The sequence below is a fragment of the Centropristis striata genome, chromosome 18, assembly GCF_030273125.1.
Source record: "Centropristis striata isolate RG_2023a ecotype Rhode Island chromosome 18, C.striata_1.0, whole genome shotgun sequence".
Taxonomy (NCBI): domain Eukaryota; kingdom Metazoa; phylum Chordata; class Actinopteri; order Perciformes; family Serranidae; genus Centropristis; species Centropristis striata.
This window is the reverse complement of record NC_081534.1, coordinates 2396963-2424219: the sequence shown is the minus strand read 5'-3', so window position 1 is coordinate 2424219 and position 27257 is coordinate 2396963. Positions and strand designations below refer to the sequence as shown.

Genomic DNA, 27257 nt, shown 5'->3' with positions numbered 1-27257 from the left:
AAAACCTGACAAAGAAGACACAAATATTAACTATCCTATTTTATTAAATTGGTGTTTTTTCCAATGGAAATTATTATTTGGTGGCTCTAATAAGTCTCAAATGTTAAAATATGTGATTTTTAAAAATGTAATCTGGTGGTTCTAACAACTCTTTAAAGTTAAACCTTCAAAATAAGACAAACATAGTTACACATATACTCAAATTGTTAATTTAGTGAATCACTTTTTGTATCACTACGCTTCTAATGCACAAGGTCATTTTTGATCATTAATAATCCAAAAACAATTTTTCTTCATAAAGAATGAAAGGAATAATGGATTTAAAGATCTGTTGTAATAAAAAAAGGATAAAAAAACACAACAGCCAGCATGAAATAACATGGGAAATGAATGCAGGTCATTTTTGACCCACGTTGTGCATTAAAAGGTGTTTATATGTTGGGCATCAAAGGGTTAATGAAAATATAGAAACAAAGAAAAATGACTTCAGTCACAATCTTTCAGAAAATTGCATTATTTAATAAAGTAATTAACAAAAAAAAAATTAAAAGGAAAACAAAATGGAATGGCATGCGGTAATATCCAACATACATACTTGATGCTTTTCTGTTAAGTGACCAGTGACAAATGTAGGATTTTAAACAAACATACAGTACAGGCCAAAAGTTTGGACACACCTTCTCATTCAATGCGTTTCCTTTATTTTCATGACTATTTACATTGTAGATTCATCAAAACTATTAATGAACACATGTGGAATTATGTACTTAACAAAAAAGTGTGAAATAACTGAAAACATGTCTTATATTCTAGTAAGCAAAGGGTGGTTACTTTGAGGAATCTAAAATACAAGACATGTTTTCAGTTATTTCACACTTTTTTTGTTAAGTACATAATTCCATATGTGTTCATTCATATAGTCTGGCGGCTTAGGACCAGATTTGGGAAGAAAGGGGACACGTCGGACAAAAGCACCAAATTTTTTCCACATGCTCTCTATCACTATAGGTTTCAATTTTTGATAGGAGCCACTTCATCAAGATTGTGGATCGGAGATGGCAACCATATAAAGTCTATGAGAACCAATAAATCTTCTAAGCCACTTAGAAGGTCAATCTTGATGTCAAAATATACATTTTCTGGGTCAAAGAATGATTTAAAGCTACTGAGAATATCACTAGATGATCAAATAGATATGTTCATTTTGGCCATGTATTTACATAATTATTAGATTCCAAACATTTTCATCTCAGGATTCCCTGCTGCAGCACTTGAAGCGAGTTGCCTACCAGTCTGGGTGAAAATGAACATTTCTATTTGATCAAATAATCATCTAGTGATATTCTCAATAGCTTTAAATGATTCCTTGACCCAGAAAATGTAGATTTTGACACCAAGATTGACCTTCTAAGCGGCTTAAAAGATGTATTGGTTCTCATAGACTTTATATGGGTGCCATCTTGGATCGGCCATCTTGATGAAGTGGCTCCTACCAAAAATTGAAACCTATGGTGATAGAGAGCACGTGGAAAAAATGTGGTGCTTTTGTCCAGCGTGTCCCCTTTATTTAGCTAAGCCGCCTGACTAATAGTTTTGATGCCTTCAGTGAGAATCTACAATGTAAATAGTCATGAAAATAAAGAAAATGCATTGAATGAGAAGGTCCAAACTTTCGGCTTGTACTGTAAATCATTGGGAGGAGCCCAGGTGACCACTCTATCCCTGCCACAGCAGAGGGAGAATGTTAAAGCCAGCATACAGTAAGCTCATATCATATCAGTAACATCTTTCTGCTCCAACGGACCAGACTAGAAAACAAGCGAAGCCGGCTCAATGGCAAAGAGCTGAAGAACAGCTGCGACGTCAGACACACTACAACCAGTACAGTACTTATTATGTATGAGGATATGCATCGACACATTCAACACTGGCACACACCAACCTGGTCTCACAGAAATCCGTGGAATAGCCACGGAATCGCTAAAATTTCCGTGAAACTGACACGGATTTTGCTACAATGCAAGTCATATCCCGTGGCTATTCCATGGATATTTGTTCCTATTGGTTTGTTCCAAGTCACGTGACTTTTAAGGTTACAGCGGTCAGAACAAAAAACATGGCGGACAGTTCTCTCATTTTTAGTGAAAAATCTATATTTTGACTTAGTTTCTGCATAAAAATGGATTTTGATCACATTTCTAGCGAGAAATATATGTTTTATTTTCTAAATATTCACTCAGTGAATGTACATAATCACTTTGTATGTTGGAATAGCCACGGGATATGACTGTCATTAACTTGCATTGTAGCGAAATCCGTGTCAGTTTCACGGAAATCTGAGCGATTCCGTGGCTATTCCACTGATTTTGAGTTAAGCGAAATCCGTGGCTATTTCACGGATTTCTGTGAGACCATGTTGCACACACAGTAACGTGTGCCACATACTGCGTTCACTTTACACTTTAATAATTCTGCATACAATGGTGCTCCTTAGGGTGGGATAGCAGGCTGCGTGGATGTATAAAAAATACTGATATGATGAGAAGAGTAAATGTCTGTTGGGCTTGAGGGATTTCCTTGTTTTTTCCAGCAATCAAGCCTAATAAGTCTGTAGCGACTGAGTCCCTGTAACGTCTCAGGACAATCTCACCAGGAGGCTCGGTGGCCGATGGACGCCAGCTTCCCTGTTGTGCTGATGAAACCTGTTCAGGCCAGTCAGTGTGCTGTCTTAGGGGGATTTGAGTTTTTTGGTCCGAGGGGAGGCTCCGTTCTCAGCTTTAAGAACTCCATTTTCATGATGACCAACTGGCAGGAGAGAAAGGAAAAGAAAATTAATGATACTTATAATAATTTATTGTAAATATTGCTTTCCTTACTGTTATCTTTTTTTTCTGATGCTTGCTTTTGGCAATATGTACAGTAGGGTGCATCAAATTTGAATGGGAATTTTTAATTTCAAAATATCAATTTGGCTGGCATTGCATTTTGTTCCACTTAACATAAAAATGACTTTTGCAAAGTTTTGAGGAATTCCATTGAGATTTAGGGGTGCCACCTAACACATGAACTTTGGTGAAATTTCGAAAAATTTGCAATTTTTGGTCTAATTGCCAAAAGGTTGACCTGGAAATGTTGAGTACAGTGAACTTTTATACACTAACATGTTCTATAGGGTTATCAAAGTAAAAGTTGTTTGTTTGCCCTTTGGGCAACTAGGGCATTTCCCAGAATTCAACTTTCAAGATTCTCCATTCATTTGTCCAATAGACGAAATGAATGGAGGTCAATGGGACATGTTCACATGTCCTTACCCTGAATTTTGTGCAGCAGTGATGGATGTTGGACACACATATAAAGTTTAATTGACTTTATTGCTTAACACAAGGGGCTTTACTGAGACACCCTCTCTAGTGGCTAACTCATTGGCAACTAACAGGGCCTAATGGTTAAAAATGGTTAAAAATTCAAGAATTGTGTTTTTTGATGCACCCTAATGTACAGTGTTACGTCATGCCAATAAAGCAAATTTCATTTAATTTAATTGAAAGGCGAGAAGTCCAGTCACATTCTTTAATATTGTTAATAAATTAAGCAGTTATTGCCTGCACTGCAAAAAAGGTGTGTCTAAAAACAAGATAAAAACTCTAAATCTGAGACAAATAAAGATGAATTTTTGATTTGGTGTTGAACTGTCCCTTTAAATTTCTCAGGTTTTAACAGTAATGGTTGCCCAGGACAACAATGACATAGTTTGATAGAAGATAAATCTTGTTTTAAGAGTTAATTTCTTATTTTAAGTGTACAACATGCTTATTTCTAGATTTAATAATCTTAATTTAAGAAATCTTATCAAGGTAAATTATCTGTCCATGCAGCAAGATCATTTCCCTCAGATTTAGTGTTCTTATCGTGTTTTTAGACTAAACACCTTTTTTGCAGTGTGCTTATCTCAGATGTTTAGGTCTTTGTACTCACGTGAGTCTCTCTTCAGCGGCCGGAGGGGTTGTTTTGCTGCAGCCTTCTTGCGGACGGCCTGTTCGTGTCTGAACTCCCTCCAGCGCCTCAGCTGGAAGCGGATAAACTTCCAGAGTAGCCAAGATTGGGTCAAACATACCAGCAGTAGAACCGTCATCCTGAAGGGCCCCAAGGCATCCAGATTAGTACAAGTGATTGTGTGTTTTGGAAAAATAGACCTGACATTGTGTCCTGAATTAATCAAGTTATTTCCTGGCCCCGGTGCATGTGTGTTTTTGTAATAAAGGCTAAGGAATCGTTCTTAAAGGGGAAATGGAAAATCTCTTTCCAGAAATCATAACTCAAGATGATCCACAAACCTTGTTGTGACCAGTTTCATGTAGGAAATAGGGCTGGGCGATATATCCATATAAAAGATATATCGATATATCGTTAAAAATTATTTATATATAAATGCTGCCCTTACTAGGGTTTGTCATATTTAGTTCTTTTGTAATGTTCGTTATTCTTTTCTCATATAAATATATTTATTTCAGAAAAAGTTGTATTTCATAGGCTATTTTTATTTAAGATACACTACCGGTCAAAAGTTTTAGAACACCCCAATTTTTCCAGTTTTTTTTATTGAAATTCAAGCAGTTGAAGTCAAATGAACAGCTTGAAAGGGTCCAAAGGTAAGTGGTGAACTGCCAGAGGTAAATAAAAAAAGGTAAGCTTAACCAAAACTGGAAAATAATGTACATTTCAGAATTATACAAGTAGGCCTTTTTCAGGGAACAAGAAATGGGTTAACAACTTAACTCTTTGGAGTCTTGGGCTATTTTGTCCATTTTTTAATTCTTTTCATGTCTTTGTAAGTCATTTTGTGTCTTTTGGTGTCTTTTTTTAGTCATTTTGTGTCTTTTTTTAGTCCTTTAGTCCAACATAAAATGTGATTTTGAATCTTTTTTTTACTTTCAAAACACTATCATGCTCAATAAAGAATTTTAAATGTTGCAAATATGCATTAATTTCAGAGTACACTGAGACATTAAACTGCATAATTTTCAATTAAATTCTGGAAAAGTTGGTGTGTTCTAAAACTTTTGACCAGTAGTGTATATTTTATTTAAATGTGCACTTTATGGAGCTTTGATTCTTTAAAAAAAAGGTTCTCCTGTTTTACAGTATTTATGGCTGAACATTTGCGTTCACTTTGCGATAAAAATATCGTGATATATATCGTATATCGATATTCAGCCTAAATATATCAGGATATGACTTTTGGTCCATATTGCCCAGCCCTAGTAGGAACTATTTTGTTTTTGCATCATTACATTTAAGATAAGGCGGACATCTCTAACACTGTTATTTGCTTAAATCTAGCGATTTAGCGTTGAACTGTCCCTTTAAATTTCTCAGGTTTTAACAGTAATGGTTGCCCAGGACAACAATGACATAGTTTAGTAAAGCTACACTAAAGAAGTCAAAATATAATTACTAATAGAACTACTGTATAATCAGAGATATCTTTAAATAATTGTACCTGCAGGTAAAAAATGAATAAGAATTTTGAACCGTCACAATGTCACTGTAACATGTCAATACCAATTTGAGCCATTTGTATAGACGTGCTTTTACTTTGAAAGTCATTTTCTGTCAATCACAATTCCTGGCTACATCCGATGTGAATTTATGTTGTAAAACAATAAAAACATTAAAAAGTCATCACTTTTCTATGGCAGCTAAGTGTATTTTGACTATATAGTTGTCACAGTAGCTGTAAAAAGTGACAGCGGTGCCACAAAATGAATGCTGGACATAGGTCGTCACCTTATCAGTGCAGTGTTGAAGTTGCCGTTCTCCAAGTCCAGCCCCTGGTTCTCACTGCGAGCCAGACCGAAGCCCACAGCCAGGAACATCAGGGTCAACGTGACCATCCGTGTAAACACAAAGCTGATCGCCCACAGGTCGAACCTGAAGGTGTGGTCAGTCAAAAATAAACTCAGCATTTGCAATATTAACCCTTTGGACCTCTTCTAATCCACAACATGGGTCAAAAATGACCCGCATTCATTCCTCATGTTATTTCATGCTGGCTGAGTGTTTCTTTGCTCTCTTTTTTAATCAATTTATTTTATGATTGAATAGTCCAAATATTATTTGAATATCTTTTTTTATTACAACAGATCGTTATTTCCTTTTTTCCTTTCATACTTTATGAAGAAACATAGTTTTTGTATTAATACATCAAGTTTACACACATGAGTGAAAAATTACTCATTCATCCAAATTTGAGTTAAAATTAAATGACCTAATACTATAATAATAATAATAATAATATTAGTAATAATAATAATAATAATTTGTACTGTACTTATACTGAATACTTGGACCAATAAATTATAAAATAGATTTATTTCAAAGATGTATAATAGAAACACTCAGCTGTACATGAAATAACATTGAAAATAGATATGGGTTAGTTAGCTTAGCAAGAAACTTAGCTAAATACTTAGCCAAGAAGTTAGCTAAGTAGTTAGCTTAGCAAGCTACTTAGCCAAGAAGTTAGCTAAGTAGCTAGCTTAGCAAGCTACTTAGCTAAAAAATATGGGTCATTTTGGACCCATGTTGTGCATTAGAAGCGTAGTGATACAAAAAGGGATTTTATTCAAAAAGTAAGAAATGAAAACAAAAAATTAGAATGTATGATGATCAAAAACAAGTTGATTGAGGAAAAGCTGCAATACTGAATGATGAAATTAATTTATTGCAAATATATAGAATATATAGTCGACCCATGTTGTGCATCAAAGGGTTAACATAGCTGTAAAATGTCAAATGAATAGCAAATAAATCTTGATCAGTTATAAGGTGAAAAGCATTAAACCCAGTGAGGTAACTTACATTTTCTGATGGTTCTCATCAGTGAAGTAAAAGAGTCTGGCGATGTGGAAGCCCAGCTCTGACACATACTGGAGGAAGAGCAGCACCAGACCCACACGACTCAAACTACACCAGGAAGAAGAGAAGCAGCTCAGAGATTAGGTGACAAAGGAAAAAAATCCAGTCGGGAACATCGATATAGAATTAGAAAGAGTTAATCTGTTAAAATAGATATCTCAGTTTTGATTTATTTTTCCGAAGTCGTGTTTTTATTCGGCAAATAGAAAAAAAAACACTTAAAATGGTGTTATTGTTTATTATAAGAATGGCTTTTATCTAGAGATGGATGTTTGGAAGAAACCTGGTAACTTGAGCATCTATAATGTTACTGATCAATTAATTGATTAATTTTGTATTTTCTACATACTCTAGTATGTAGAAAAACATGCATACATGGGCAAAATAAGAGATATATATGCAAAAGCCTGTTTTGATAACGGACACTTTTATTTTGAAAGGACGAAATGACCTTGTCAAGTTAAATGTTTTAGCACCCGAAGAGGCATGAGGTTAGTTTTCACAGTAATCTGCATATTTAAATGTGTTTAAATATTTTTTTTTTAACAAAAATTAAATCTATTAATTCATGCTAGCAAGGTTTGATACAGTAAGATAGTTTTGCTCAAATAAGTCCTCTTGTATTTCTGTGTGTTTCATAATTGTTATTACAACTTTCAGTTTGCAAACTGAAGCTTCATCCAACTTAATTCTCAATTAATTATTCCCATCCCTACTTCTATGATGTTCTGTTTTAAATGAACTTTTCATATGTATTCATATACAGATTTGTTTATTATATGAGCAGCAGTAATGCAGAGCCTATAAACTCAGTAGTGCAGAAAAATCTGTAACACTTTACAATAACCATCATTTATAAATGGTAAACAGATTTTATTAATGGTTAATCATCATTTATAAACTGTATATAGGCCATTTAGAATGGTAAATACATAATTTATTAATGTTTAACTAACTACATCATTTATAAATGGCAATTAGATGGTATATTAATGTAAGTTTATAGTTACTTTACCATTAACAAACAATAAAATTATAATTAATAGTTTATTAATAGTTTTAGTTGCACTCATAACATTTTTAGCACCATATTTATTATGTTAGTGATTTTGAAATGATTTATATACCTTTAAGAAATTGGTTGAGAACATTTAAAGATTAAATATGTATAGCACTTTGAAAATGGTTAATAATTGGTTTATAAACAATCACTTAGTTGGTTATTCTAAAGTGTTACCGTAAAATCTTCAACGATTTTCAAACTCCTAGATATTCCATTACTTTTTTCTATTATGTCTTTCCCTCTATGCGTACATTTTTCCTTGATAAGCCTTTGAATTTGCTGCTTAAAAAAACAACAAGAAGAAGGTCATTTTTTATGCTTACTTTAACAAATATGCGGCAGCAACGTGCAGCAGATACAGGCAGATGTACTGAAGCTGCCGAGGAATCTCCTCCTGAAAAACAAACCAACAAAGCCTTTGGTTGTTGTCACACACACACACACACCCAAGTAATCTAGCCACACGTCAGAACTCCTCCAGTTCCCAGGGCCTCCTTACTGACCTTGCGTACTTTCTGGAAGTAGAGCTCAGGCAGGGCATGGAGCCAGTAGGCCAGCTGAGTGAGGTAGAAAAACTTCACCTGAAACCTGGAGCACAAACACAGAGCAGCAGGAGGAAAGAGGAGAGTCATTATACAGAATGTAACTAAGTACATTTACTTAAGTACTGTACTCAAGTACAATTTGGAGGTACTTGTACTTTACTTGATTATTACCATTTTATGTAACTTTATACTTCTACTTCACTACATTTTTAGGCAAATATTATAATATAATATTAGGCTTTTTACTCCGCTACAGTTGTATGTATTATGTGTTAGTAGATTTTGTAATGATGTATACATATATGTAGAAATGTGTGTAATATGGATTAATATGTGAATCATTTTTATTTTTGTTTTGTTTTATTTTTTATTTTTATTATGTTTTTAACTGTATATTTGATACTGTTGGACCCCAGGAAGAATAGCTGTGGCTTTGCTGCAGCTAATGGGGATCTTAATAATAAACTAAACTCTAAAAAACAGTTAGCTGACAGCTTTAGTTACTTTACAGGTCGCGATTTAACATGAAAACATGATAAATTTAAAGTTACTATACATTTTAAACTCAACAGTATATTAAATGGTTAAAATGAAAACACTGCTTGCATAAATGAATCAATACAAATTATCTAATAATGTATTTAGAATTTATAAAACAATCTGACTGCGTTCATTCTGCATAACGAGTACTTTTACTTTTGATACTTTAAGTACATTTTGATGCAGATACTTTTGTACTTTTACTTCAGAAAGTTTTGAATGCAGGACTTTTACTGTAGTGGAGTCATTTCACAGCGTCTCTTATGTAAGAGATCTGAATACTTCTTCCAACTCAGGCTGCCACAGTGATACAATCTGGGTTTGGTTTGTTTACCGTGACGATGCACAAAATGAACCTCTAAGAAAACCTGGGGCCGGATTGTCAAAAGTGTTCCTAAGATAAGACTTAAAAAAATTTGTAAGAAAAAAAATAAGATATTCCTAAGAATGTTCTTAAATGCTTTTCACCATTTTTTCTTAAGAATTGTCGTATGTCTTAGAAACTTCTTAGTTTTCTTACTTAGGAAGTTCTTTGATTTTTAACTTAACCCTTTGATGTACAACATGGGTTTAAAGTGACCCGAAAGAGATTTTTATATTCTATATCTATATTCTTTATATTATCTATAAATTTATTTTCATCATTCAGTATTCCAGGTTTTGCTCAATTAGTTTTTTTTTTATCATCAAACATCCTAATTTTATGTTTTCCTTTATTATTTTTGTAATAAAATCCCTCTTTGTGTCACTACTCTTCTAATGCACAACACGGGTCAAAAATGACCCATATCCATTTTTTAGCTAAGTAGCTTGCTAAGCTAACTACTTAGCTAACTTCTTGGCTAAGTATTCAGCTAAGTAGCTTGCTAAGCTAACTACTTAGCTAACTTCTTGGCCAAGTTTCTTGCTAAGCTAACTACTAAGCTAACTTCTTGGCCAAGTTTCTTGCTAAGCTAACTACTGAGCTAACTTCTTGGCTATGTAGTTAGCTTAGCAAGCTACTTAGCCAAGTAGTTAGCTATGTAATAATACAAAAACGTAGAAAACGTAGAAAAAGTATGAGAGGCAAAATGGAAATAATGATCTGTTATTATCAAAAACAAGATATTCAAAGAATACTTGGAATATTCAATCATAAAATAAGTTCATATCAAAAGACAGAGGTCTTGGTGGATTTTGCTCCCTAGCTGCCACCCAAAAAACTTCTATCTAAAAGTAATAATAATAAGGACGTGGTTTCAGTAACTTGGCCTACTTAATAATCTGTTTATAGTGATTAATTAAGTAGTTTCAAATACAACAACTGCCTCTGTGATTTACCAAGAGTACATCGTAGTGTAATCTAGGAACAGTGCCACATGTCACACAGACTGAAAGGACATTTCAATTATATGTCAACTGCCAAAATAATACATTTGTATTACAAACAAATTAGTCTAGATCAGGGATGGGCAACTGGAGGCCCGGGGGCCGCATACGGCCCGCACCCTCACTTGAAATGGCCCTCAGTACAACTACATGCATTTGAGCATGAAATCTTTAAAGTGCAGTGTAAAAATGCACAAAATTACTTCTTGCATTTAATGTTGGTCTGCTGTTCTTGCACTGAAAAAAAAAAGAAATCACAGTAAGTGGTTATTTTTTATTTGCTTCAAACCTTTTGTATTCCTATTTATACTGTTCTACATGCATTTGAGCATGAAATAGTCACTGCACTATAAAAAATATTTAAAATTACAGTTTCATCATATCTGGTTAAGTGCACGGTCCTATATGTGGCCCTGTGGTAGTGTCCATGAAAAATTGTGGCCCATCCCTGATCTAGGGCTAAACTAAATATAAAAGAAATTGAATAAATTTCATAAAAATGTGTTCCTTTTCACTGTAGCTGTTTTAAGACCACTGAGGGATTCTCTTAAAGTTGAGAAGAAATCTAATAATTTTGTTTTTTTAAGAATCTCATTTGTTCTCAAGTTCTATTTTAGGAAAAAACTTAAGTAGAAAGTTAAGAAAACAACGAAAAGAAAAGATAAGAATTTCTTCATGAATACCAAATCTTCTTAAATTTTGTCTTAAGTTAAAAAAGCAAAGTTAAAAAAACGTGGCACTGAAGAAGCATTTTTTCTTCAGAATGCTTTGAGAATCCGGCCCCTGGTTACCAGTCGACACAGTTGAGTAATCCTGCAGAAATCTTGTGGTAAATGAGTCACTTTGAATCCCCTTTTAAAACCATGTTTCTGTCCAAACTGGAGAATGCATGTTAACACAGCTGGTTGCTTTTGGCTCTGTGTATGCAAAATAACTTGTTCAGAACACAGCACATGTCAGGAAATGATGATAAGCTCCAAACTACAGGAGGGAGACTGAAGCTGGATTACTATCAGACCACAGCAAGCAGCTGAGCTCCACACAGTCACTGTGTGGAAAATATCTGATTTTATCTCAAATATACAGTATACCATGAGCGTTTTTTGAAGAATTTGGCAGTATGATAGGTATCAATAAACTCTGGTATATGGTGATACTGTAAGCAAGGCTATATATTGTGATTTGTTTTAATTTAATTTTAGGAAAACTGTCATAGTATAAGAACTCACCACCATACATCTGATTTAAAAAAGGTGCATTCATCACAATCCTGTAACTTCTAACATCATAGCACTACTTTTTCTGTCTGTTACCAACAGTGATGGAAAGTAACTAAGTACATTTACTCAAGTACTGTACTTAAGTACAATTTCGAGCCATATGTACTTTACTTGAGTATTTCCATTTTATGCAACTTTATATTTCTACTCCACTACATTTATGTGACAGCTTTAGTTACTTTTCAAGTCAAGATTTAACATAAAAACACAATCAATTTAAAGTCACAAGACATTCTTTAATCAAACCTCATAACAGCTAAAGTTCCTGTCTAGACAAAATTAAAATGCTGCTTGCATAAATGCATCAATAATAATAATAATCTAATAATATATTTGGAATATTTAAAACAATCTGAGAGGGTCCATTCTGCATAACGCGTACTTTTACTTTTGATACTTTAAGTACATTTTGATGCTGATACTTTTGTATTTTTACTTCAGTAAGTTTTGAATGCAGGACTTTTACTGTATTGGAGTAATTTAACAGTGTGGTATTAGTACTTTTACTGAAGTACTTTTACTACATTTAGCTGACAGCTTTAGTTACTTTTCAGGTCAAAATTTAACCTGAAAAAATTATAAATTTAAAGTCATGAGAGATTTTTTTATTAAACTTCATAACAGTATATATGGTAAGTTTTGAATGCAGGACTTTTACTGTAGTGGAGTAATTTCACATTGTGATATTAGTACTTTTACTGAAGTAAAGGATCTGAATACTTTTTACACCTCTGGCTACGAATCTTTGCATGTTAACTGTTAAACTGCTTCAGTGATTCTCAGTGTGAGAATCGATAGTTTCACAAAACATTTGTGATATTTTCTCACAGCCTGCTGTGGTACATTCTAACCAACCCTGGGGTAGACAATAATGTCTACCTCCACTACAACATATTTTCATTAAATGCTCTGCAAAATACAGCTGGTTTGATGTCTTTCTGAAGCAAAAGTGCCAAAAAATGACTGCTATCATCTTGTCAGATGTTAATATTTGCTGGTTTTCTTATTCTTCTATGATAATAAGCTGAATAAAAATTGACAATTGATTGAAAAAACAAGACATCTGGATGTTGACTCAGGCTTTGGTCATTTTTGAGCGGTTATTTCTTTAATGAAAACTAACTTTAGTAGCAGTCCTGGCATATATTTCTATAAATAAATGAGTATATGTGGCTATAACATTATATATATATCATATATATCAGTCATACCTGAGGTGTACATGGGGATAATTTTCCCAAAGGCTGCTGGGATGCAAAAGATATCCTTCCTGTGTTAAGAAACCAGAGAAAAGAACATTTTATACTGTCTTCATTAGTACGTGTTTGTTTGTGTTACATTTTGAGAATATATGTGACACTCCCTTATCTAGGGACTTGGAACTGATTACAATATGATAAAAATCTGACTCACTGATATGAGGATGTAAAAACTCCACACACTCGACACCAAGTGAAACACACACAGTTGACCCGACTCATTAAACTTGGTATTCTTGCTCTTGGAGAGGTGGAGACGCCGGTTCACTTTCTGCAACATGAACAATAGAGAGATCACGTCAAAGCCACTTGATGCCGTCATAATGGGTGTCACAGTCAAAGAACTAGGACAAGAAAAGATACTATTTATGGCTGCTGCTGCTGCTAGAAAAGCCTCTGAAGAAGTATTCCTTTCAAGACACTCTGGATACCGTAGTGATGGTGCTAAAATAAAACCTCATTCCTACTCGCTGGCCTATTTCTAAACAATGACACAAGGGCTCATACCTTCAGATGGATTAAATGCTACTCTCTCTCTCTCTTTCTGTCTCTCTCCACTACTCTATCCCTCAGAGAACTGGAGCAATGTGACTTCTGGACTGTTAAAATGTCACTGGAAGCAACACTGTAACTACAGATCTCCATATACTTGAATATATCCATAAATAGCATATTATGTTACTTAGGAAGTAGTAAATAAGATAAAGGTGTGTTCACACTAGAGGTGTGAATCAGCGTATGGGCCCCATGATTCGATTTTATCGGGGGCCGGCGGCTCGTTAAGAAGAGTAAGATCGAGTCGAAGTGGCATATTCCTCCTGCAGCAGTCTTTCCAAGCTGCAGAGCCGGAAGGGATGTCAAGTCAAGTCAAACTTTATTTATAGAGCACATTTAAAACAACCGGGGTTGACCAAAGTGCTGTAACAGATATCACAGTTGCAGGAAATACAGTAAAAACTAAAATGCATAAACACAGTGCAACAATAGAATAAAATAAACTAGAAAATTTCCTCTGTGGAAATTCTGAAAGGGCCACAGGGGCAACTGCCGGGGTGTGTACACTATGATGAGATTATTCATAGATTTCAAACAATTTATACTAGTAATGTTATGATACTATGTTATATACAAGGAGCACACCTACAACAAGCATTCCTTTTCAAGTATTTATTTATACAGCAACCTATGACCTTTAACCTCAAAATTTTACGTTATTAACATTACGTGTGTGTGTGTGTGCGTGCGTGTTTAAATGGAGTCTCTAGGTGAAATTATGCCGGAGAAGTAGACGTTTAAATATCTCCAATTATTGTTATTTTTCGCTCATTTTTTGTCGGCCGCCCCATTCATTTCAATGCAAATGCGGTCACGTTTGCGTAACCCCTTAGCGTCCAGTCTGCACATTGCTAACAGGCTAATAGTTAGCTCTGTAGCAGTACAGTGTGTATGTGCTAACAGGCTAACAGTTAGCTCTGTAGCAGAACAGTGTGTATGTGCTAACAGGCTAACAGTTAGCTCTGTAGCAGTACAGTGTGTATGTGCTGCTGCTGCAGGAGGTGTTCACTTAGCGATCTCTGTTTGTTTACAACAAGCACCAGACACTCTGTGCACACACTAAAAACTGTTCTTATTGTTTGTTTAAAAGTAGTGCAATAAAAATACAGATGTTTTCCCTAACATGATGCATAATCGTGATTAATAATCGTGATTACAATATTGATCAAAATAATCGTGATTATCATTTTGGCCATAATCGTGCAGCCCTACTTGCTGTGCTGTCTTGTATTGAAGATAAGGGAGCCATGTGCAGCCTTTATCTTGCCTTTTGACGTCTATCACTGTGACAGTGTAATTGCAGTATAGGAGCTCCTCTTTGATGAGCCTCCTCACTGTAATAACTTATCCTGTAGTCATTTCATTTGACCTAATATATTTGATAAAATGTATTAAATATAAATGCATCCTTGGTTTTGAGGCAGTTGTTAGTGTAAGTAACTTTAATATAAAAATGTTTGAGATATAATCTACTTATTTTGATCACATTAAATATAATCTTTATGTGTATGTAATTCTAAATCAAGAGAATTTTGAATGAATCCAACACAATAGAATTAGGCCGTTTTTAATCGACAGGCACTTCCTGTTAAGTTGTTATTAACTCAACTTGTAACATAGTTAGATTTAATGAATAATATTGCGTGCAATCTGTTGCCTCAATTTTATTGAGTAGCTATTGTTTATGCATTGTGCCACAGCGGCTGCAGCGTACTTACATCCAGAAGATACTCCTGCACCACGGCATGGAGGATGATGGCGATGAAGAAATAGAAGAGGATGGTAGGCGAGTCCTTCCATCCGTAATGGTACAACGTCACCTCGCCCTCTAAGCACACATAGGAGGAGTCAAACACACACAAAAACACACACACACACACACACACACACACACACACCAAGGACACGTTTGCAATCACAGGTGTGTTAACCCATAAGAACCTATGGTGACACCCATGTAACAAACACTTTAAATCTTCTAGAATCTCCCATATTCAGCTTTATGCTTCACTTTAACTCATTAAATCCCGACACAAGACTTCGCCAAAATGTGGCTGTGACTGGAAACAGAAATGTGAAAAAGCAGCTAATTTCAAAAAGCTTATTTTTTTTGTTACGAGGCTAAGTCTAAACCAGGGGTGTCAAACTCAAATACACAATGGGCCAAAATTTAAAACTTGAATAAAATCGCGGGCCAACATTGAACAAATAAACCTTTTAATATATACCAAACATGTTTTGCTTTAACATTAAATATGGAACCAGCAACGCTTATAAACATACAATATATAACTAAATAGTGCAGACATGCAAAATCAAATTTCAAATAAAAAACACATCATTAATTTATTAAATAAAAATTAAATAAAAATCGTATGCCTCTTTTCTATTTGCATCCTTCTGATTTAAATATCAAAATAAAGTTTTTCAACAGGTTAATACATTTAAAAATAAAATAACAATAATAAATCTAGTATTAGCGGTAAATGCGCCGTATAATACCGGCGGATCAGCTTTTATAGTACAATAATAATATAATAATTTGATATTGGCTCGCGGGCCAAATAAAATTACACCGTGGGCCAAATTTGGCCCACGGGCCAGAGTTTGACACCCCTGGTCTAAACCCATTTAACAATTCTAATCCATTAATAGGATGTCCTTTATTACATTTAACTTTTTCTGACCATATTTCCTGAACAAATTAAAGTCACAATTATGATATATGTCATGGAGATTGCAAACAAAAAGGCAAATGGTTATTTGTTTTTATTTATTATTGATTTATTATTATTTTGTTACTTAAAAACAAATCTAAAAAAAGAATTTGTTTTTAAACAGCACTATTAATGTCACAATTTTGATAAACGCGAAGAGGTGCAAAGAAAAAGTCAAATTTGTGTCTCTGTAAGCAGAAAATGTGTCTAGTTTTATTTTAAAATAAGAAATATCATAAACATAAATACCATAAACACCCAATGTGAGACATATGTCACATCACAGATCTTTGACATTAAGGTTCCAATTCAAGGCAAAAAAAGTTTCCTGTAAAAGCAGAAAAATCTGATCCATGCTCAAAATAACCGGAATGATCTTTTATCAGATATAGCCGAAAGGGAAATAATGACAGAAGAATTAAGAGATTCATTTGTCCTTTAAAACATGACAATTATGTACAAAAATAGCAACTGCCACCATGTTACAAATCAACAAACTCTCATATTCGTATTTTTTAAAAGAAATCATAAATGTGTTCTATGTGGTCCCCCATAATTTTCCTTTGAGGATTATTGGGTCTGGGTTCTTATGGGTTAAACATCCTGAAGAGAAACTTTAGGCTTTAGCGTTAGCGTTTAGCGTTCAATAAGAATCCCCAGCTGCTGCATACCTGGTGTCAGTGTGGTGACATTATACTGAGGCTGGATGAACAGTATGGCCGTCTTGGCTGTTGCCTGGAAATGAAATGAAATGGTGTTTAGCAACATTTTCCAGTGAAGCTCATGAAAGAATGTACAGTATGTAGCAGGTGCCTGCTGGGAGTGTGTAGCAAGGTTATTATAGTTAACGAAGACTAACGAAATAACGAAAACTAGAATTGAAAAAACATTTTCGTTAACTGAAATAAAAATAAAAACTAGAGTTTTTTAAAAAACGATAACTAACTGAAACTGTATTGTGTGGTTACAAAACTAACTAAAACTAACTAAAATTATTGTGGAAATGTCCTTAGTTTTCGTTTTTGTCAACTTTTTTCATTCATAATTCAGTGTTTGTATTTAAACATGCAACACATGGTGAATATGTTTACTGAGACTGGGATGTTTACACTCAAACCAAAATTCAAAACAGTTAATAACCTTATTGGGGCTGAGATGATAAACCAAAGGAAATAAAGGCAAAATGTATTATGACCACTTTGAATCTGGCACCCAACACATAGCCCATTACAAAAAAACTAAAACTAATAAAAACTAAACTAAAACTAAGCATTTTCAAAAAATAAAAACTAAACTAAAACTAGAAAACTCACTCTAAAAACTAACTAAAACTAACTGAATTTGAAAACAAAAATTCACAACGAAATTAAAACTAAAACTAATGAAAAATCCAAAACTATTATAACCTTGGTGTGTAGAGGGATAAAGTGCGAGTGAGGATCCTGCAGCTCTGCATCATATCTAATGTTGTTTATAATGCTGCCAGTCAGTCAGTCCTCCCCCTGTGGCATCATAATGACCTGCTGGGAGCTGAATTCCTCAAGTAGTGCAGCTGAGAAGCCTGTCTGGCGTGACAAGGCTTGTATTTACTTGGAATTTCGAAGCGGTAACAGAGCTTCCCGAATTATTCTTTGACATGCATCCCTGCAAAGATGTCCCAAGCTTAGTTTGCACAGTTTAGAAAAAATATCTCATAGTAATTCTTTTTAACTGTGCATTAAAATGAGATTTTGTGCAAGGATCGGTACCAAACAGAGATTTTTTTGTCTGTAGAATATTATTTGAAGGCCAGATTATATTGCACCTCCTGGGATTTTGGATATTGCACTTGTCCATAAACATCCTGAAGAGAAAACTTTAATAAATGAATTTCGAAGCGGTAACAGAGCTTCCCGAATTATTCTTTGACATGCATCCCTGCAAAGAAATGCATGTCCCAAGCTTAGTTTGCACAGTTTAGAAAAAATATCTCATAGCAATTATTTTTAACTGTGCATTAAAATGAGATTTTATGCAAGGATCGGTACCAAACAGAGATTTTTTTGTCTGTAGAATATTATTTGAAGGCCAGATTATATTGCACCTCCTGGGATTTTGGATATTGCACTTGTCCATAAACATCCTGAAGAGAAAATTTTAATAAAAAAAAGTTTCAATAACATTTTGCATTGTCTGGCTGCAGCCCCTTGTCACAAAATGTGCCAGAACTACTGCAACTATTAAAATAAGGTTCTATATCTATCTATCTATCTATATCTCATTGCAATTATTTATAAATCTGCATTAAAATGAGATTTTATGCAAGGATCGGTACCAAACAGAGATTTTTTTGTCTGTAGAATATTATTTGAAGGCCAGATTATATTGCACCTCCTGGGATTTTGGATATTGCACTTGTCCATAAACATCCTGAAGAGAATTTTTTTTTTTTTTCAATAACATTTTGCATTGTCTGGCTGCAGCCCCTTGTCACAAAATGTGCCACAACTACTGCAACTATTAAAATAAGGTGATTTAAAGATTTTTTTAAGAGTATCTTTTGGAGGTCTGAAGAGGTGAAACTATCCAGTATCTCACAAGACACAAGATTAAGTGCTGCAGCTAATGATGATTAATGATTATTCTGTCAGATAATAATAATTTTAATAACACACATATGATACTATCATGTAAACAATCTAGCGCCTCTTATTGAATTGTTTCCGTTCTTGCTAGGTTATGTAGTTATGAGTACAGACTCTCCATCCACCTCCCTATACTCCATATTTTGAGTGCAATTCATTTGCCAAAACGCACAATAAAAAATGTTTTAATACTAAATTATACTAATTAAATACTAAATTTAAATGTGTGTAGTGGAAATCTGATATCATGACAGCCTTATTCCATATACAACATTAAAAAAGAGACATAAGCAGCAAATCCACACATTTCAGAAGCTTATATTAGCTAATTAACAGACTAATCTTTAAACTATAAAGACCATAAAAATATCATTTTTTTTGGTCTCATGTAATCCCATTCCCAGTGGTGTAATGTAACTAAGTACATATACTCAAGTACTGTACTTAAGTACAATTTTGAGCCATGTGTATTTGAGTATTTAATTTTATGTAACTTTTAACTTCTACTCCACTACATTTTAAAGGGTAATATTGTACTTTCTACTCCACTACATTTATGTGACAGCTTTAGTTACTTTTCAAGTCAAGATTTAACATAAAAACATGATCAATTTCAAGTCATGAGACATTTTTTAATCAAACCTCATAACACTATATTAAGTAGGTAAAATGAGCCCTATTTTGACAAAATTAAAATGCTGCTTGCATAAATGCATCAATACAAATAATCTAATAATATATTTGGAATATATAAAACAACCTGAGTCGGTCCATTTTGCATAACAAGTAATTTTATTTTTTGATACTTTAAGTACATTTTGATGCTGATACTTTTGTACTTTTACTTCAGTAAGTTTTGAATGCAGGGCTTTTACTTGTAGTGGAGTCATTTCACAGTGTGGTATTAGTACTTTTACTGAAGTAAAGGATCTGAATACTTTTTACACCTCTTTACACCTGTTCTCAAGTAATCCCATTTCCAGTGGTGGAAAGTAACTAAGTACATTTACTCAAGTACTGTACCTGTAAATTTACTTGAGTATTTCCATTTTATGTAACTTTATAATTCTACTCCACTACATTTTAGAGCCAAATATTGTACTTTTTACTCCACTACATTTAGCTGACAGCTTTAGTTACTTTACAGGTCCACATTTAACATGAAAACATGATCAATTTAAAGTGATTAGACTTTTTTTTTTTTTTTAATTAAACCTCATAACAGTATAATAGGTTGTTAAAATGAGGCCTGTGTTAATTAATATAAAGCACTGCTTACATTAATGCATAAAGATAAATAATCAAATAATACATTTAGAACATATAAGAGTGGGTCCATTCTGCACGAAACAAGTAATTTTACTTTTTATACTAAAGTATAATTTTGAGGTACTTGTACTTTACTTGAGTAAATCATTTTATGTAACTTTATACTTCTACTCCAGTACATATTGAGGCAAATATTCTACTTTTTACTCCACTACATTTAGCTGACAGCTTTAGATACTTTTCAGGTTGAGATTTAACATAAAAAACATCAAACAAACTAATTTAGACATATTTCTTATTAAATAACAGATAGTTAAAATGAGCCCCACCTTGACAACATTAATTATTAAAATGCTGCTTATATAAATGCATCAATAGTAATAATAATCAATCTATCTGGAATATATAAAACAACCTGAGTTTGTCCATTCTGCATAATTAATACTTTTACTTTTTATACTTTAAGTACATTTTGATGCTGATACTTTTGTACTTTGACTTCAGTAAGTTTTGAATGCAGGACTTTTACTTATAGTGGAGTCATTTCACAGTGTAGTATTAGTACTTTTACTACAGTAAGGGTCTGAATACTTTTCCATCACCCATTTCAGTAGACAGGACCTGGTTTATATATATATGATGAAGGCTCGTCCTGAAGGGACCCTGTTGGTCCCCTGACCCCAGTTTGGGCACCACAGTGAACCAGTCTCCAGTCATTCCTTGCGCTCCGAGGCCAAAACCAGACTGTCAACTTCAAAATGTCAAATTCAAGACCAGCTGTAAGCACAGCACAGCTCTTCTCTTTTTTTTTTCTGAATCGAGAAAAAATAAAGGAAATCCCCCAGTTATGTTTTACTCAGCCAGCTGTGTTATCACAGCCAAGGTTCCGGATTGAAACTTTTTGCTAAAAGCTCAAGCTGCGGGGCCCGGGGAGTCTTTTTGTGCGCACGTAGCAGCAGCTATTAGCTAATGAGGCAGCTCATTAATACAGTGAGTGTGTGTCAATGTGAAATCCCTGCAGGTCAGAGCAGTGTGGAGAAACTCTGAGCACACCGACAGAGAGAGAGAGAGCCAGCAGCAAAGATTGAGACGTGGCAGTTAACGACCAAGTCAAGCTGGCGACGATCACTCATACCGCTTCCGTCCTCGCTTTTCAAAATAAAACCTCTAAGCGTCGAACACCCGCTTGAATCCCATTATAAGTCCGGGCGATACTTTTATTTTGAATGCTTGAAAACGCTCTACTTCCTCTCTGTACTTGGCTATTTGTGGTGACTGACTGACAAATCTTGGACTCAAAATTTTGCAGCGGTTTTGTCTTCGCTGGAAAAAGGAAACATTGTCAAAAGGGTGAAACGTACATTTGAGGAAACAAATAAGTTACATTATCTTGTTTATAAGTCGCCAGGTATGTCTTTGCCAACAGGTGAGTTTATAGTTGTATCCCAGTTTATGAAACTCCTTCTGGAATTAAAGTATTAAGCAAGACACCGAATACTTTGAACACATAAAGTAGCAATAAACGTGTAAAGTTGCAGTTTATACCCTGCTCCTTCCAGCTGGAACTTCCAGGCTCAGTTTTTAATCATACTTTGTTACTTTGGCTGCGAACAGAGCAACATTCATTGTTCAAAAAAACTTCTAAAAAAAACAAAACAATAAAAAAAAAAAGCCACCATAGCCGCGTAACAGATCCAGCTGATAGAAAGCGAAGATGCTGTCAAACAAGCAAACATTTTTAAAAAAAGCAAAAGCTAATTTGTTCCGATAAGTTTCCACTTGGCACCAGGTTACATGTGTGAATGTGCAGCAGGCTTGCCATCTTAAAACAGCTGAGTGAGAGACGAGGCAAGAAAAGAGAATTTGAGTTCATCTCACCTCAAACATCAAGCCAATCAAAATGAAAATCACCAAACTGAAGACGATGTCGGCATGGTTTTGAATTAAGAACTCCTGGCTGAAGAAAGGGTAACTCTTGTTTCTCCGGCGGAATGCCATGTCAACTCTATGCTGTTTTCCCTGCTATTTTATAAATCAGAATTTTTCTGACTACGAAGTTCAGGAGTTAACTTTCTCACTGATTTGCGCATGCGCGGCTTCTTAAAGGGCGAGTGCCATAAATACCTTCTTTGAGGACATTTACACAATCAGTTCAGTCTGAGGCGATAAAAGAGCATCTTGACCTGAGAGCTCAGAGAAGAGCACGTTTTAAATGCTCACAAACATGCAGGAACATTTCAACAACAACAACAAAAAAACAACTTACAGGTACATCTCAAAAAATTAGAATATTGTGAAAAAGTTCAGTATTTTTTGTCAATTATTTGAGAAAGTGAAACTTGTATATTATATAAATTCATCATACAGAGTGCCTGTATTTCTTGGAATTTTTATGATTATGGCTTAGAGATAATGAAAACACAAAACCCTCATTTTTCAAACGAGCGTACGACAGAAAGTGAGTGTAAAGTGGGCGTACAATCATTTCTAATGCTCGGCATTTATCAATCTGGACATGAGCGGAGGGTACGATCAGATCTCAGTCTTATTTCAACAACAACAAAAAAACAACTTACAGGTACATCTCAAAAAATTTGAATATTGTGAAGAAGTTCAGTATTTTTTGTCAATTATTTCAGAAAGTGAAACTCGTATATTATATAAATTCATCATACAGAGTGCCTGTATTTCTTGGAATTTTTATGATTATGGCTTAGAGATAATGAAAACACAAAACCCTAATTTTTCAAACGAGCGTACGACAGAAAGTGAGCGTAAAGTGGGCGTACGATCATTTCTACTCAATGCTCGGCATTTATCAATCTGGACATGAGCGGAGGGTACGATCAGATCTCAGTCTTATTTCAACAACAAAAAAAAAACAACTTACAGGTACATCTCAAAAAATTAGAATATCGTGAAAAAGTTCAGTATTTTTTGTCAATTATTTCAGAAAGTGAAACTCGTATATTATATAAATTCATCATACAGAGTGCCTGTATTTCTTGTAATTTTGATGATTATGGCTTAGAGATAATGAAAACACAAAACCCTCATTTTTCAAACGAGTGTACGACAGAAAGTGAGCGTAAAGTGGGCGTACGATCATTTCTACTCAATGCTCGGCATTTATCAATCTGGACATGAGCGGAGGGTACGATCAGATCTCAGTCTTATTTCAACAACAACAAAAAAACAACTTACAGGTACATCTCAAAAAATTTGAATATCGTGAAAAAGTTCTGTATTTTTTGTCAGTTATTTCAGAAAGTGAAACTCGTATATTATATAGATTCATTACACAGAGTGAAATATTTCAAGCCTGCATTTCTTGTAATTTTGATGGTTATGGCTTAGAGATAATGAAAACACAAAACCCTCATTTTTCAAACGAGCGTACGACAGAAAGTGAGCGTAAAGTGGGCGTACGATCATTTCTACTCAATGCTCGGTATTTATCAATCTGGACATGAGAGGAGGGTACGATCAGATCTCAGTCTTATTTCAACAACAACAAAAAAACAACTTACAGGTACATCTCAAAAAATTAGAATATTGTGGAAAAGTTCTAGCCTGGCTAACACCAGACCAAATCTCATTGGAGATTAGGTCTGGACACCTACAATGCTTTTCTCCGTAGAGGAGGTGTGGTTTACGATCCTCCGGAGCCGTTTATTGGACGCTTAGAATGTCTATCAAAGCGTCTGTAGGTAGCTCTTAGCCAATCAGATCAGTTATACCAGATGACGTAGTAGAGCAACAGAAATGGATGTTTGTTGTGTGTGTGTCTGTGAGAGAGTGTTGCTGCTGCTTTGCTTCTCCAGTTCTCGCTTTCTGCAAGATTATTTATTTTCACGCTTTATTCCCCCTCATGTCATTCAGCCACACACATCCACTGATTTTATGGGCAATAAACAAGCTGCTGCGGGTCTCTGGGGGCTCCGCTGTCCCCCGGCTCGGAGCCAGATCACCGGCGGTGACCGGCGGTCTCGCCGGCTCGGCGCAACGAGCCGCAGAAACCGCCCGTGCGGCGCTAATAGCCCCGCTACCGGTGATCTGGCTCCGAGCCGGGGGACAGCGGAGCCGCTGAGAGACCTTTCGCCTTTCAACTTTCGCTCTAAACTATTTAAAACACCATCTACAGCTAAAGAGAGTTTCGCGTCTGCAGCAGCCATGTTGGATCCGGAAAGCTTCTAAGTGCCGAGTAGTACGCGTCATCGTCTCACCGTCCCTCCCCGCTCTGTGATTGGATCCCTAAAACAGGGCTAAGATAATCGCCTCGTTTCCAGACTGGCTGGAGGTTCGAAATCAAATTCGAGCGCGCAAGGCAGTCTGGGTATACCCAGGCTAGAAAAGTTCAGTATTTTTTGTCAATTGTTTCAGAAAGTGAAACTCGTATATTATATAGATTCATCACACAGAGTGAAATATTTCAAGCCTGTATTTCTTGTAATTTTGATGATTATGGCTTAGAGAGAATGAAAACACAAAACCCTCATTTTTCAAACGAGTGTACGACAGAAAGTGAGCGTAAAGTGGGCGTACGATCATTTCTACTCAATGCTCGGCATTTATCAATCTGGACATGAGCGGAGGGTACGATCAGATCTCAGTCTTATTTCAACAACAACAAAAAAACAACTTACAGGTACATCTGAAAAAATTAGAATATTGTGAAAAAGTTCAGTATTTTTTGTCAATTATTTGAGAAAGTGAAACTCGTATATTATATAAATTCATCATACAGAGTGCCTGTATTTCTTGTAATTTTGATGATTATGGTTTAGAGATAATGAAAACACAAAACCCTCATTTTTCAAACGAGTGTACGACAGAAAGTGAGCGTAAAGTGGGCGTACGATCATTTCTAATGCTCGGCATTTATCAATCTGGACATGAGCGGAGGGTACGATCAGATCTCAGTCTTATTTCAACAACAACAAAAAAACAACTTACAGGTACATCGCAAAAAAATTAGAATATTGTGAAAAAGTTCAGTATTTTTTGTCAATTATTTCAGAAAGTGAAACTCGTATATTATATAGATTCATCACACAGAGTGAAAATTTTCAAGCCTGTATTTCTTGTAATTTTGATGATTATGGCTTAGAGATAATGAAAACACAAAACCCTCATTTTTCAAACGAGCGTACGACAGAAAGTGAGCGTAAAGTGGGCGTACGATCATTTCTACTCAATGCTCGGCATTTATCAATCTGGACATGAGCGGAGGGTACGATCAGATCTCACGTCTGCTCTCAGCTGGTGTACGCAAATTTGAGTCAACGTGAAATCCACACATCTGAGTCCGAGAATTGATCTTAGACTATTGTATCGATGCCTGGAGCTAATAAAACTCTGTGGTGTTTTGTTTTTTAATGGTGACAAACCAAAGCATGTTTAGACTACATCATTTATCATTAAAACATCATTAAAAATAAATACAGTTCTTTTATCAGAATACTAGCGGACGCTGTTAAATGTTGTAGTCTTCTGTTATTTACCGTTAACTGGCGTTTCAGCGTCTCTGGGACAGAATTATTACTACATGTAAAGAGGTGAATAATATATTTCCATCATAATAATAATATTATATAGCCTACATAATATTTGGATATTATATAGGCTGTTAGGCTTTATATATCAGGGTGTATAAATGAAATATTCCAACCTCACCAGGAGTTTAATGCTCCACTGCTACTCTGCTGACAGCACCACTGACTTCCTTCCTTTTCACTTTTTATGCTGCCAAACAAAAACCATTTTTTTCTGTCGTCAGCATTTCACTTTCTGCCTCTGAGAAATTCCTCTTCTTTTGGGATTAAAACTTACTTTAAAACATTCTAATTTTCTGAGGCCCTAATTTATCAATGGAGCATAGAAATGAGCGCAGATATGATCGTATATTTCGTCTTACGACAGGGTTCACGTGGGATTTATAAAACATTCATATCTCTCCAATCACATCGTAAAAATGATCGGCTATACCTGATTCAGAGTTTACGACACCGAAGGACGCCAAAAAGAGGATTTTTCCTCCCTAAAGTCGCTTTATTAGCAAAGTGCACAAGAGGAAATAGACATTTTACAGAAATACGAAGCGACGGAGGTTTATGAAATAAAAGTATTTATAGTTATAAACTCAAACAAGCTCAGTGAATATTTTACATTTAGAGCACAAAGTTTTCACAGCTTTTTGGTTGAAGGAGGTAAACATTGTTTTAAAGTAAGTTTTAATCCAAAAGAAGAGGAATTTCTCAGAGTCAGAAAGTGAAACCAACAGCTGCAACACAACAAACTGGTTTAGTTTGGCAGCATAAAAAGTGAAAAGGAAGGAAGTCAGTGGTGCTGTCAGCAGAGTAGCAGTGGAGCATTAAACTCCTGGTAAGGTTGGAATATTTCATTTATACATCCTGATATATAAAGCACAATAATCTATATAATATCCAAATATTATTATTATTATTATGATGATGATGGAGAGATATTATTTACTTCTTTACATTTAGTAATAATTCTGTCCCAGTCAGAGGTGTGTGTGGCAGCGCTGATTGGAAATGTTTCTATTGGGTCAGAACCGCTGCTGAAGGAGACGCTGACGCTCCAGCAGGATAATAATAGTAATAATAATAATAATAATGATAATAATAATAATAACGGTAAATAGCAGAAGACAACAACATTTAATATCCTTGGCTAGTTTTTTCTATAAAGAATGTCACGGTCGTATGGTGTATTTATTTTAAATTATGTTTTAATGATAAATGATGCAGCCTAAACATGCTTTGGTTTGTCACCATTAAAAAACCATGAATCATCAATAATCGTCATCAATACTATAGTCTAAGATCATTTCTCTGACTCAGACGTGTGGACTTCACGTTGACTCAAATTTGCGTACACGAGCTGAGAGCAGACTGAGATCTGATCGTACCCTCCGCTCACGTCCAGATTGATAAATGCCGAGCATTGAGTAGAAATGATCGTACGCCCACTTTACGCTCACTTTCTGTCGTATGCTCGTTTGATAAATGAGGGCCATTGGGTGGTCTTGACTTATGCTACACCCTTCGGCAAAGTTGAATGAAAATTTGGCTTTTAGTTTTCTATAGTCTTGCT

At 34.9% G+C, this 27257-nt stretch overlaps 1 protein-coding gene across 1 annotated transcript; it reads right to left on the bottom strand.

Annotated features, from left to right (window-relative positions):
- Window positions 1–495: 495 nt before the first annotated feature.
- tram2 (translocation associated membrane protein 2) lies at window positions 496–22233 on the bottom strand. The gene is made up of 11 exons (XM_059357144.1): window positions 22017–22233; window positions 16917–16980; window positions 15247–15356; window positions 13128–13244; window positions 12926–12984; window positions 8485–8569; window positions 8305–8375; window positions 6862–6966; window positions 5788–5931; window positions 3976–4133; window positions 496–2805 (listed from the first exon to the last, which is right to left on the bottom strand). Exons 1-11 carry the CDS (start codon window positions 22134–22136, stop codon window positions 2729–2731), a joined length of 1110 nt encoding a protein of 369 aa, XP_059213127.1. The 5' UTR covers window positions 22137–22233; the 3' UTR covers window positions 496–2728.
- Window positions 22234–27257: the final 5024 nt, after the last annotated feature.